This window comes from Mustela nivalis (assembly GCF_964662115.1).
Source record: "Mustela nivalis genome assembly, chromosome: 8".
NCBI classification, from domain to species: Eukaryota; Metazoa; Chordata; class Mammalia; order Carnivora; family Mustelidae; genus Mustela; species Mustela nivalis.
The window spans coordinates 111,755,504-111,770,237 of NC_139027.1; the positions used below are offsets into that span (position 1 = coordinate 111,755,504).

Consider the following 14,734-nt stretch of genomic DNA (forward strand, 5'->3'; position numbering starts at 1 on the left):
TTTTACGAATCATGAGTTGTTTGCATTTCCTATGAATAATTAAAGGATGTGCTAGTATCTTTTTTTAATTCAATAAATATTTATTGAACACTTGGCATATATAAATATATAAAGTATTTGCTGAGTCTTTAGATCTATGTCTTTTACTGAATAAGAAATTGGAGAGAAGAGAGCTCAGATTATTCTAGACCATTAACAAACTTTTTTGTTTGTTGGCTTATCATTTGGAATTAAGCCAGAATAAAATATATTATTTAATTGAATTAACATTTATAAACTGAGAAACCAATGGGAGATACTTGAGTAATTTGGGTTTTGAGAAATATTAAATTAAAATAGAAACTAGGAGTCATTTTCATCCACCTCATCAGTTTTAGGTAAGTCATTCTGTTATCTCTGCTTGCTGGTGGCATTTAGCTTGGAGCCATTTCATCATGGGCCCAGTAAATGCTTGGATTATAGTGAATGACTGGTTTTGGAGCTGTAAGTGCCTGACACAGATGATCACTAAGCCATCATGGTGAAGCATGGTTGCTGCAGGTCCATAATTCAAGTGGGCCTTCACTCCAGACTGGTAGGTTCATACCTGCATGAGTTAGCATGTAAACAATTTTCAGCAAAGATGGTATCTCTTCACTCATTTTTAAAGTATTTGATGGGAATAGTAAGCATGAAGGGATATGGGCTGTACTCAAAGACTGATGGAATCTCATTCATTCCTAATGAATTAACTAGAAAGACTTTCTTCTGTTTAATATATTTTCAGCTTTATGGTGATTTAGGCAAGTTATTGAGGGTAGTTATTGGGTAGGGTAGAGAAATCATCTGATTAGGAAAAGGAAATATGGAGACATTTTGTTTTGTTTTATTATTATTTATTTAAAGAGAGGAGGAGTGGGGGTGGAGGGGGGCAGAGGGAGAAGGAGAGAGAATCATAAGCAGGCTGCATGCCCATCACAGAGCCTGGCACAGGGCTCCATCTCACAGTCCTGAGATTGTGACCTAAGCCAAAATCAAGAGTCAGACGCTTAACCTACTGAGTCATCCAGGCACCCCAGTGTGGAGACATTTTAAATGACTGATGTTCTGTAAGTAGTAATTTAGTTCCACTTAAAAATTAACAAAGGGTGGGGCGCCTGGGTGGCTCAGTCGTTTAAGAGGCTGCCGTCGGCTCAGGTCATGATCTGGAATGGAGCCCTGCATCCGGCTCCCTGCTCGACAGGAGGCCTGTTTCTCCCTCTCCCACTCCCTCAGCTTGTGTTCCCTTTCTCACTGTGTCTCTCTCTGTCAAATAAATAAATGAAATCTTTAAAAAAAATTGACAAGAAGATCTTTAAAATCTTTTTTAAAATTTATTTAAAAAATAAATAAAATCTTTAAAAAGAAATTTGATTTTTTTGTGGATGCCACATGATGAGTAAATATTGAGGTATATGGAATTATTAGGGGAGAATGACCAAAAAGAATCTGTCATGATGAAAGAAGGGTCTAGAAAAACAATTCTGCCAGAGTTCTACCAGATCATAAACAAAGAAATATAACTCTTAATAGATATGACCTTCATTAGTACCCTCCAATTTTTAATGTTGTAAAATTTGACTTTTTCCTTGAAGAATTACATAAATGCAGATGGGGTGAACTTTGTGGGAACTCATACATGTAGAAACAGTTAGCAGACTTCAGCTCTAGCAAAGGAGGGAGATTCAAACATGTTTGGTAATAAATAAATATTTTATTTTTTCCTTCTGATTACAGCATCTTCACAACTATTTCACAGTGACCCTTGGAATTCCTGCTTGGTGTTCTTACGTCTTTTTCGTCATGGCTACCTTGATTTTTGGCCTTTTCTTGGGTCTGGTAAGAGATAATGCCATTTTTTCTCTTTCTTTAAAACCACATGGGTTTTATGCAAAACTAGAAAGCAGTCAAGAAAGAAAAGGTGCATAAACAAGTATCATTTTGTGTATGATCTAAAGTTACTTTTTTGATACTACTTTCAGTGGTAATTTGAGAAAAATGGAAAGTTCATTAAATTATTATCTCCTAATACTAACCTAAAATATTGTGAAAATGTGTGCTGCCTAGTCAGTTTCCAAGGCAACCAAGTCAGCTGTGATTTCACACATTGCTTCCTTGATTGGAACACTGTGGTGATGAGGCCAAATCTGTGAATTTGTTCCTTGAGAGAACAAGGTGATTTTTTCTTGCTTATATCCCGCAACTGAACCTTTAATCCTGACCTGCTGCTTATACATACAGTCTGGTTATCCTAAGGTGGATTTTGTGAGATAAGGTACATAAAAAACACAGTCCTTATTATGAGAAAAAGAAAAGATGCAAAGCACATTACCACGTCTTCTTTAAGTATGAAAATTAGTACCTAGTAGGTATTTACATTTTCTCCATAGATGTTTTGAGTAAGAATTAAAGTCATAAATTTGTTTATTTAACTATATAAGCAACTGTAAGAGATATGGAAATGTTTTACTCTTTTACATAATTTTTAATCTTTCTTTTATCCATACTGGATCAATATCATCAAGTTTTAAACTCTAATTAAGGAGTTCTTAAAAACCATTGTGCTATATATTAATCACAAACCCCTAAATACTGTATGATAGGAATAATTGATGATTACTAAAAATTTATATAAAAGGACAGACGTTGAAGTTAGATTATCTTCAAGTCTATCCTTACATTGTATAATGCATTTCAGCTTTTTAGTAAGTCCTTCTTTAAAAATAAGCTTAAAATGTTAGCAATAGCTTTTATGTGTGTGTGTGTGTGTGTGTATAGCTATATATTGATATATAACTTGTTATGACAAAGCTGTACTTCAAGAAGCCAAGGAGGCTTGATTTTATTTTGCTGCAAACATGCTTACTTCATGCTATGGCTTATATCTGAGATCTGACTGCTGGTGTTAACTCCACAGGTGGGAATGGAACTCAAGATATGTCATTCATTAGGTCACATTAATCCTATTTCTAACCAATGTGACCCTGATGGTCTGGCCTAAAAGGATTTGACTTTGGATGTAAATCTGACTGGATATAAATATGCTTCTCTCATCTACTGTCTGGTGCTAGATTTTTCTAGCAGTGTATTTTAGAGCCCATGAATATGAGGCTTTTGAAGGGGGAACACCATGAAATCCTGGGTCGTTCTCAGTTGGAGTTGTAGAGAATGTAGGCTGTGTGTTAACGTATTGAAAGACCACTGGAAAGTCTTCTCAGCATCGAGTTTTTGAATTTTATCTTTGAGGTTAACTTTAAGTTCAAGAAATCAGGTCAGGCCTATGTCCTAAGTTCATTCAGAAACTTTGATTTAAATAGTTCAGAAAGGTTGTTAACATTTGGCCTGAAGAAAGAAGAGAGTTGATTCTAGACTATTCAAGTGATTAAAGGATATAGAATACTATTCCTTAAAGGAAGTTGGGAGGAGAGCTTTCTTTAACAAAAGGATAAGGATTTCAAAGCAGTAAGAGTCATACATTTTCTGGTAATCCATTTCCATAAAATACCAAACATATATCTCTGATTCCTTTTCTACAACTGTAATATATATTTTAAAAAGTGCACAACAGGGGCGCCTGGGTGGCTCAGTGGATTAAGCCGCTGCCTTTGGCTCAGGTCATGGTCTCAGTGTCCTGGGATTGAGCCCCGCATCGGGCTCTTTGCTCAGCGGGAGCCTGCTTCTCTCTCTCTCTCTCTCTCTCTCTGCCTGACTTTCTGCCGACTTGTGATCTCTCTCTCTGTCAAATAAATAAATAAAATCTTTAAAAAAAAAAAAAAGTGCACAACAGCTAGAATTTTAGCCTTCAGGAAGGTCTGCAGCTGTGCCTTCTGTGCTCTGTGGCACCTTTGCCATTAACTGAGGGCTGAAAGCAGAGACCAGGTGTGCAATCGTATGGAGCTTGGTCCTGGTGTCCCTGGAAGTTCTTCTCTCTATGAATCTTTCTAGAGTTTAACTTACACAGTAGCCAGCAGGAGCCTGGTATTTTCCATAGAGGAGTGATTTCCTGATCAAATTACTGTTCCCCATAAGCCTAACTATTCTGTTTCCTACTTTTTCCTAATTTTAAAAAGATGAGAAGTCAAAACAAGCCTGCTAGTTTGGATTTTTGTTTGTTTTCTTGGTTGAACCTCGTTACAACTAAATTATGTTACTAAATGTTATTTTTCACCTGTAAACAAAGTTCTCAACCTCTAATTCTATATACTATCTTACTCTAGTGCAGTTTTGTTTGTTTGTTTTGTTTTTGTTTTTTTCAGTTCTGAGCCATCTGTAAACTTGGTATTTGCTGAGGATCCTGCCAAACTTCTGGGGGTGGGGCCTGGTGCACCCAATTGCACCTCTCCTGGCAGGGCTCAGTGGAAGCTCCTACCCTTTGCTCCATGGGACTTTTGTTCCCTGAAGGCTGTTCACACCACTTTAGGGATGAAAAAAAAAGTAACAAATGGCAGCTCCCTGATCTCCAGCCCACAGGCTGAAAGATCACTGCCCCTTCTCTTCAGTGCACCCTCAGGGAAAGGCAGTCAATCCCTTTTGTATGCGCCAGACTCCTGGAGCCAGACTCCTGGAATCCTAGGGTGCTTGCCCCTACAGACCCTCCCGGTAGGGAGGAGTGTCCCTACCCCCCCCCCCCCCCAGGCCTGGAGCATTTGCCTTATGGCTCGGCCCCATAGTGCTCCTCCCTGGGGAAGGAGCCAGATCTCTCAGGAGTTGTCACTTGCTTGGACCCCTGCTTGGTGAGTGGTCCCCTGATGGTCAATTTGGTGTAGCTTAGAAGAGCTGGCAGCTGGTGCTACCCACCCACTCTGGATCATGTCCATGGCCTTAAAAGCTGCCTCCTTCAAGTGGCCATTCTTGATCCTTCCCAAACCTAGAACTGGTTGTCGTATCTGTATCTCGTGAATATCTGTCAAAGTGCTTTATTCATTTTTTCTTATGGAATTCATGTTCTGTATTGCTTTATAATTAAATCACCATTTTTTCCTTTTTTTTTTTTTAACTTCTCCCTGCAGAAGTTGACATGATACCTGGAACCTAATGAACCAAATTTTGATGATAATAATTCTGAACACAAAGTAGGGTACTCATCTGATGTTTATGAAGTTGAATCAAAAGTACTATGACTTCTTTAGGTTCTTTAACATTTTAAAGCACCTTTTAAAACACTAATGTATGAAGTAGTAGTATTATTTTAAAGCCCTGCAATTATTCAAAGTAAAGGCATAGTCCAGGAGTTAGCTAGGTACAAGAAGTGGATTGCCCTTCTAAACAGGCAGCTTCTCTCTGGGTGGATGTTTGTGTTGTGGGGTGCTATAGGGGAAGGTGTGAAGAATGACTGCAGCTTATTCCCAGTCAGAGAACTGTGCCCTTTTTGACACAATCTGTAGCCTCATCACCGTGGCCCATGCCAGTCCGGGCGCGGAACAGAGATTGGGCGGAACCTGCCTCCAAAGAGCTTGTAGTTTACAAAGGGAGAGGGATGCTTATAGCAAGTAGAAAGTGAGTCATGCTGCAGTAAGGTTGAAGACGAAGCCAAGGCAATCACTGTCTAAAATAGGGTTTAGTTCATATCATCAATGACTTTTCTCACAATTTATTTCTGTAGAAATTTCTTTTGGTACTCTTAAGAATTCTAGCCCCGGACATCATGTTTTATTCAGTCAGTGGTTACCCATGGGTGAGAGGCAGCCATATGCAGACTAATTTTGTTTGGCCATAGGAGTGTTTTTTTAAAAGGCCATTTTAGGCTTGGCTGAGAGTATCTATTTTCTTATACCTGTTTGATATACCTATTTTTAATGGGCCCTCTATAGACATTTGACTTTGTGATCCCTGACTCCTGTTATATATTCATAATATTTTCCTACATTGTTTCATTTAAAAAATAGAAGATTCTTAATTGTATCCATGTCTTTTTTGAGGACTTTTGACCAACTGCTAATTAATTGTCTCTGAATGTCTGGTTAAAGAACCAAGGCCTACATTTGAGGTTCTTTACATTTGAGGTAATAAATATCTAGTCACTGTAAAACCACATTTTTCCTTCCAGGTCCTGGTGGTAATATCAGAATGTTTCTATCTACCATTTCCAAAGCATTTATCTGAACACACTGGTAAGTATGACAAACTCATGTGAATAGAGTATTTTTTGAATTCTGTGGTGTACCCTTTTGTGCTCAAAGAGATACTAGATTCTTCCCCCGTAATTCAGTAGGTATCCAAACCATCACCACTACCAAATTCTTTGAAATGTATTCTCTACATCAGATTTGAACAAAGGTTCTTTTTTTTTTTTTCTTCCTTAAATTAGGGAATACTTCATTTTGGCAATTGTTTTTTCCCTTTAAGTGTATGCCCTTCATCAGTTAGTTGATACCTTTTCCTTCATTCAAACTGGAATGAAGGAGGGGAATTCATATTTATTGAGTCTCAACTGTGTACCATTAACTCTCCTAAGTCCTGTAAGAACAGTTTTCCCAAATCCTTGCACTACCCCACACCATTTGTGGGACTCAAGAGCCTTGGGTTGGCATGCTTTTATTCCTAGTTTTGAGACTCTGCGTGAAGACTTTTATGAGACTTTATAATTGTTGCATTTTATGTGGGAGTTTAAATAAACTTCTGTTTCTTTTGAGTTCTTGAAGTTGTGAAGGCTTGGAGGCTTTCATAGATAATTAGAAAATATATTGTGTTTAGAATTTTTAAAAATCACAGAAATCCAGTTTAAAGTAACTTAGGAAAAAAAGGAAAATTTATTAACTCACATAATTGCAAGATCCAGGGATGTTCTGGCTTCAAGCACACCCCAAGGGATGTTGGGTTTCCGCTTCTATGTGGCTGTTTCAGGGGCTGTCAACAACCCTAACTCGCATATTATCAGCTGAACAAATCCTTTGGGAAGACAGAAGGCTTATCCCCTTGACTCTGGCTGAAAGCTCCTGGGAAGTCCTGTGATTGGCTTGACTTAAGTCACATTTCTCAACCAATCACCTGACTAGTGGGTGGGTCACAGAGTGTTCTGTAAGGTACCAAATATAAAGCATGAAGGAACCTTTGCCCTCTGTTCTCTACCAAAGTCAGCAGGGCCAGGGAAATCTCCAGACAGGATCAAGGAAGCCCCGGATGGAGGTAGGACACCATCAGCTGAGGTCCATGCTGTGGGCTAGCACAGCTTCAGACTGGAGAAAACTGTCACGTACCCTCCCCCCCATACCCCCAACCCCGGCTTCATTTCACGACTAAACACCCTCGATGGCCTGCTGAGTGATCAGTTTATCGAGAGGACGTTCCCTTCTGTTCCCTCCACAGAGCAGACCCGGAAGTCAGAGGAGGCTCACAAAGCCGAACAGCCGCAGGACGCAGAGGAGGAAAAAGATGATTCGAATGAAGAAGAAAACAAGGACAGCCTTGTAGATGATGAAGAAGAAAAAGAAGACCTTGCTGATGAGGACGAAGTAGAGGAGGACGAGGAGGAGGACGGCTCTGTCGCCCTCGCGGACGAGGAGAGGAATGACGCCCAGGACCAGGGGCCCCTGAGGGAGGCCCAGGAGGAGGCCGAAGCTGAGCCTGAGGAAGACTTGCCTGAGCCGCCCGGCGCCGCCCACACTGAGGTGGCGGAAGACACACTGAGGCAGCGCAAAAGCCAGCACGCCGCTAAGGGACCACAGGTCTAATGACAGTATTTCCGAGCATTCAGACCGAAGGAGTAGGTCCGCTTCCCTCGGGTCTGCAGTGTAAATCAAATCCTTATTTTTTCCTGAATGAGCAAGCTTCTCTTAAAAAAGCGATCTCTAGTCATGTAGTCTCTGGCATTGAGCCTCATGTAGGTTAATGAGAGCGTTTCAGGCATGACAATCAGGAAACGGAGAGACAAACCGGGTGTGGGGGATCTGTCCGGGGACTTGGGATGGGCACACCTTCACTGGCTTGAGGCTAGAGAGTCCTGACCAGGGAAAGCAGCCCGCAGGCGCCATAACACGAAAGCCAAGCACCACGACCATCCTCACAGCGCATGGGAGGGAGTTCTTGCAGAAGTGTTCTGTGTTAAATATTTGTTTTTGTCAAACTGTAAGAGATATCAGCCACCGCTGTGCGGAGACGCTTTTCCAGAGATAGAAACCGTGAGGGCCCTGGATATTATGGTAGAAGAGAGCTTGGACGCCATCCAACTCTCCGATCCTCCTTTGTTAGGATTTACTTCTTACCTTTAGTATTTACAACTTTCCCACCACGGGCCTGCAGGCGCCCCACGCTCCTCACAATACTTCCTCAGTGAGCGGCCTCCGGCAGCCGCCGCTTCCCATCAGCCGCCTTCATTCTGACTTGAGGGTTTACATAATCCAGAACCAAAGCCCGCGGAGCCGTGACTGCCAAGCGTCTTGAATGAAATGTTGTAACCTTTGGAGATTCAAAAGGGAAGCAGGGATTTTACAGGAGAGATTTTTGTTGTTGTTTGCCAAAACGTAGTAATTTTTTTTTTTTCCAAAAGGTTCCTTTAGCAATATTCTTTTTGAAGCCAGAAGTGCCCTAAGTGTTGCCCAGGACAAGGTTGTCTTGTGAAGAGAACTTGAATACTTTGTTGTTTTGCTTCCATCTCAAGGGGTTCCCTGGCTCTTGAACCACTTTAATATTAACTGCAAAACCATTTCTGGTTTTCTTTCAGTGATGTGCTTTTGGTGAAAGAATTAATGAAAGTGAATATCTGGAAATGAAAGATTTGGTTTCGTTTCCTTCTTCCTTAATCTTGTAAAGAATTTTATCCCTGTAAATCTCTCAATACTCAATCTACTAAAAGTACCCAAGGGGCCCGATTTCTTTTAAAGAATCCATCCATCTACTTCTGCCTTACCTGATTTATGTCTTAGAATAAATTCATAAAATTAGATTCCAAGCTTATGAAAGATGTCTAAAGTTGATCCTACACCCCTTGGGTCCAGACAGAAAAACAAGTAATACAGGTTTATGAAATTCAAAAACTTTCTGTCATCTTTATAAAGAAATATGCAATATACTCCTGTCTGGCTGTTTTGATAACCCTTACCTTGTATTAACTTTGAACACAGGCTCCCTAGAGGAGGGGGAGGTGCTGAGACCCTCCACCCTCGAGTGGCTGAATGGGCCTGTTGCAAGCCTCACACAAAGGGAGTTTTTATTCTGACAGAGTCCAATTTTTAGAGATGGTTATTTTTCATCTTTCTAACTCCGTTACCTGACAGTCTCATCCCCCAGTACTATGAAGTTCATGAGGAGTCGCCAATAGTTTTTCTCTTCGCAGCAACAGCACCTTGAGTTTGAGGCCATCACAGAACTGACAGACTGGGAAAACCTTGACTTTGGCTCATTTCCTACCCCTCCTGCCATGTACGTCTCTAACACATCCTCAGCCCAAGCACCATGGTTCTGATGGTGGCAGCTCCATCTCCCTGATCATGGAAAGCTTTTCTGGTTCATTGCTGAGCAGAGCCTGTGCTTCTGTCACTGGATTTCTTTCTCCTATAATCAGCTGAAACAAAGTTTTCAAAGATCATTAAGTTCAAGTTCAGAGGTATGGAATAAAGTTTTCATAGTTTGGCTTTTCTGCATAATACCTCCCCCCTTTCCCACTCCTCATATTAAAAAAAAAAAAAAAAAAAAAAAAAAAGTTTTTAAAGTGGAGTATTTGACCAAAAGGGAAGGAATGAAGAAATAAAATTTATTTTTGCTTTTTATGAACATAAGGCCAATTTTCTACTGGACCCCAAATAATACCTAATTATACAACAAGAGAAATGTATGTTCTTTCTCAATAATACTTAAAAAAAAAATCGGAGGAAGAGGAGAAAACAACTTAGAGAAGAAGATCCACTAAAAGTTGAAGCTTCTGTGGCTATAGGAACCATTTTTTTTTTTTTTAATATCCTGGCAAAAAGTGGGGTTTTTACTAAATGGCTGGAAAAGTACACATCTAATTTAATTTCTTTTCACTTAAGGCCTGTAGGTTTGTTTCCAGTATTTACTGAATAAAAAACTACAGGGAAAAATGTCAACCTAAAATAATTTGAAATTAGATTAACATTCCAATAGGCTTTTATGGATTTTTTTTCCTGGAGATAATCTATTTAATCCAGAAGTCAAATGTGTGGAAACATGATTTTGATTAAAAAAATAAAAAATAATCATGCTTCCCTATGTTGCAATATCAGTTTTCTAATTATAGAAAAGTATTTTATGTAAATCAAAATTAGGAAAATTAAATAAAAGTGACTATAGACTGTACTGGGGTGCAGTGTGTTTTGCATGAGTAGTTGGAGCAGGGTTCTTTTCTCTGATGAGAGGGAAAATCTGAAACTTCTAGCTACCTTTTATTAGTTTGTTTTATCATTCATCTCTTGCTAGATCTGCTCTACCACCCCAGCTTGCTTAGAGATCTCCTATTGGAGCTATGGATAGGCAAGCCCACTTCTTTCTTTTTCTTTGAAGTCTAAGCACTGAATGGGGTAACAGGCAGTACTCATTCACTTCACAGGTCCCCGAACCTCACCTCACGGGTGCACACTTACACCTTATCTGGTGTGTAAGGGCCCTGTTAGCACAGGCCTCTCTAACTACAAAAAGAAATCCAAACTAACGACTGTAATAAAAAGTAAAGAAGCTTTAGCCAGGTTGGCTTTTAGCAGGGGAGAAAGTCAAATTTTGACCTTTTTATGGCCCAAATCCTGGTTGATAACTACAGCATTGCTGCGTGATTTGAGGATATGTAAGTCTGCAGAGCCGGCATCCTGTAAGACCTTTGGGAAAGGATGAGAAAAAATGTCTTCAAAGGCGAGCACTTAGCCTTTATGTTTTTTTACAACCAAGTCTTTAAGAGTGGAGCCTGTATGCTGCTTTCCAGGATGGCAAACATTAAAAAGCCCAAATATATGTGAACAGTAAGGTCCACCGAAGATTTCAGTATAAAATGTTAAATTGGTATGAAGGGAGAGAAAGAAGGGAAAGATTGGTGCTTTCGCTAATGTGTATCAACTCATCTCTGTCCAGCTCAGTATTGAAGTGTTATTTCCGCCAGTATTATAAGTGTGTAACAGACCCATCCTGTCAAATACAACATTTTGAAAAGTATTCATGTGAATCTTTTGTGCCAACAGAAAAGTTCCTTCTTGTTCAGCATTGTTACCTTAGTCTGATGTTTCAATCCTCTTCGGATCAGTTCCTCTTGAAAAACCAAATGATGATGAACCTTGATGGGGCAACCTTTTGAGCAGCTTTTCTGAACCAGGAGATTTGGTTAGAAGGCCTTTGGTGGTTTCAGACCGGCACATGGCCTTCATATGGCTTCTTCTTGGTCAAGTTTCGTGGCAACTGTGCCCCTGCAAATGTGTGACTCAGATCATTTTCACATGTTTCTGATGTAGTTTCGTTGTATTTGTTACTAAATAGCTTCTTTGTGCAAATGCAGTTTTTACACTAAAAATGCTGTTTATTTGTATTGTAATACATTATAAATTTGTTATTTATATTGTTTGTAATAGTCTTAATTATTTAGCTCAGTGATATTTAATTATTTTTCTCTTCATCCATGTGTTCTTTGCTTCCTCAGAGAGCATCTGCAGCATCTGGAATGGGGAATCAAAATACGAGTCTCGAGCAGTACACTGCTTGAATTACAAATCACCTTATCACAAAATTATATACAGTCTTTGATCATACATGTTTTTATTTTATTGTAAACTTCTGTTTGCATCCAAGCCTAATGATAGTGCTGAGTAAAATCAAAACAGTATATTAGTTTTCATAGAAGTATTTTCACGAAAGTCATTCGCCTAGGCAGTAAAAAATACTGCTTTGTTAAAAAAAAATAATTTTCATGTGCCCATCCTCTGTCCAATCTGTTTGCTCCGCCATCTTTCTTTTCCTCCCTCCCTCTCTCCCTCCCTCCCTCCCTCCCTTCCTTCTCTTTGACTTGATGAAATGCAAACCAGGTGCCTTTTAGTTGCTCCAGAAAGTGCTTCAAACCAAGAACAAATGCAAAGATCCAAGATCCTCTTTGTTATAGCCATTGTGTTACCTATAAAAACTCAATGTCACTCACTTCTTAGGTTTCCCTCAGCCCTGAGGTCTAGAGGTGGTCAGGGCTGGTGCAGATGGCTAAGAATGCTGCTAATACTTCAAGACACTGGGACTGACCTGGTCTCCTAAGGCATTCAGAAGACTGGTCTACACCTAATCCTTCCTATCACCATAGCGTTGGAAAGGCACAAAGGAGAGGAGGTGACTCTCTTAAACCCCCTCTGGGACTGAACCATGGATATTGGATTTTCCACTCTTGAAAGATGGTAAGAGGGAAGTGTAGTAAGAAGAAAATGACTGAACTTCCATACCACCCAGTCATTCCCTCAGACAGAATGGCTCAGTAGGCTCATTTGTCTATATAGAGAAGACTATCCATTATGCAGTGTCTCACCATAGGTGAACTTAGTCATGCATCCTTGGTGGGAACAAAACTTGCAGCTTTTGAAGTCAAAAACCCTGAATTGCAAAATGCAATCCCCTGCTTTGGCCCAATCTTGAAGACTCTGGAACATATTCCAAAATAATAGGAATTCTTTCTTAGAACATGTGAATTTCTCAAGATTGATAGCTATTAGAGAGTCTACACTGTGTTAACAGACTCCCAAATCTCAGAGGCTTTAAGAACAAGAATTTTATTTCTGCTTCTCTTAGGTCAGGTTAGCCATCCCAAATAACAGTAGCTATGCTTTGTGCAGGTTTTTCTGGGACCCAAGTCAAGAGAGGCTTTGCTGTCTAACATGGTGGCTTCAAAGGCAGCTATGGCCATTTTCATTCCATCAGTCTGAAGAGAAGAGCATATGGAAGAGGTCTTCTGGGAGATTTCAAAGCCAGGCTTCCAAGAGGCACACACGCATTACTTCTTTTCTCATTCCTACAAAAGGACCTAGTCACAAAGTCATGGGGTCAAGCCTAACCAAAAGGGAGGCTCAGATAGGTCATCTTGCCATGTACTTAAGAAGAGAGAGATTAGAGAGCTGGCCTCTTTGCCACAGAGACTTTATTCTACCTACCTGGGTCACCTGCCTGTCTCACGAAGAGTAAGCAACCGAGAAATGTCAGCCACGTGAAAGTGCAGGTGGCAGGAGAGGGAGTGATGCACATGGCCCTGTGCTTTTTGGCTTCCTTCTGGACTTTGCTATATTTGATCCTCAAGATACCAGACTTTTCAAATGATGAGTGGGGTGTTTCAGAGAGTTTATATTTTATTGGGGAAGATGAACATGAATAAGTGGGATAAGAATTACAAAGGGAGAAGTTAAGGGATCTATATGGGCTTATGCAAAAGGAACCTGATCTAGATGAGAGTTTAAGTGGTACATGGGACCAGGAAGCATGATGAGGGGTTGCTGAGCAGAGACGGATTTGGCACCCCTCCAAGACATGTACATGTGTAAGCTGCACATGTGGAAAGATAGGACCAACATTTATCTCAATGGGAGTTTCTTTGCTGAGCCATCAGGATAGATTCTGGGTTTTGGTTTTCCTTTTGTATGAGGGAGTGATAGAGAAACAGTTTCTTATTCCTTTACCAGGCTGATGATGTGACTCTCCAAGGAGTATAGCATTTCCAAGACTTACTTGACATGCACTGTTGTAGAACAGAAAATTTGAAAACCCTCCCACTATAACAATTCAAAATGATGGCTAAAATATAACTGACCTCTTTTTAAAGGCCGAGCTGATTGCAAAAGAAAGAATTCACAGTCACCCAAAGCCATGATGTAAAGTGACATGGTAGGGGGACTGCCTTGGTGGGGGTGATGGTGGTGGCAGGGGACAGCTGCTGCCCTGGGTACCCATGGATTTTACTGGCCACAGTGGTCTAGGATTAAGGTCTTGACTCTAGCGAGGTTGGAAGTTGAAACTGAAACTCCATGAACTTCCCAGCTACATCCCCAGTGGGAACACAACAATCTCTTCTCTAGCACAGGGCCACTGCAATAAAGTTCATCCATCTCAACCTGGTCTATGTGTCCAAAACTAGACTTCCCTGAGAAAGTGTAACCATGGGCCTAACTCTTACCTATTGAAGTTTGAATTTATACTACTTTCATAGTCTCAAAAGTCCATAAACAGAGATTCTAATAAAAAGCTTAATGGGGAAAGGTGACATACTAGCAGAAGCGAGCACTAAACTACGTGCTCTTAGAAACACCCTCAACCTGGCCTTAAGATTCTCATAGATGAAGCCCACTTAATATGAACTCACAATCCAAAATGACAAATTACACAAGGAAACTATTAATCAGCAGAATTAGATTTGCCCTAATCCTTGAAATCCTATCAGATAAAAACATTAAACTCTCACAAATGATTTTAAAAAAAGAGGAACATAAAACACAAAAGAATAAGGTGCTTTCCCCCCCTCAGAATAATGTATTTTAGGGGCATTTGAATGACTCAGTCAGTCATGCCTCTGACTCCTGGTTTGGATTCAGGCCATGATCTCAGGGTTGTGAGATCCAGCCCCCTGTCTGGCTCTGCGCTCAGCACTGAGTCTGCTTGGGATCTTGCCCCTCACTCTCTTTCTGACCCTTCCCATGCTTTCTCTCTCTCTCTAAAATAAAGTCTCTAAAAAAGAGAATAATGTATTTTAGGTTCATGTGTGCTGCATGTTTCAGTAGCTCAATCTTTTTTACTGGCATATCTCGTGTGAATATGTAACACATTT

At 40.2% G+C, this 14,734-nt stretch overlaps 1 protein-coding gene across 1 annotated transcript in view; it reads left to right on the top strand.

Moving 5' to 3' along the window:
• TMX4 (thioredoxin related transmembrane protein 4) overlaps positions 1-11,507 on the top strand; it is a 43,086-nt gene extending 31,579 nt beyond the window's left edge. The window contains exons 6-8 of the mRNA XM_082744420.1: positions 1,756-1,857; positions 6,065-6,128; positions 7,324-11,507. Of these exons, the coding sequence (XP_082600546.1) occupies positions 1,756-1,857; positions 6,065-6,128; positions 7,324-7,688 (531 nt within the window). The 3' untranslated portion in view covers positions 7,689-11,507. The remainder of the gene's footprint in view (positions 1-1,755; positions 1,858-6,064; positions 6,129-7,323) is intronic.
• The last annotated feature ends 3,227 nt before the right edge of the window (positions 11,508-14,734 follow it).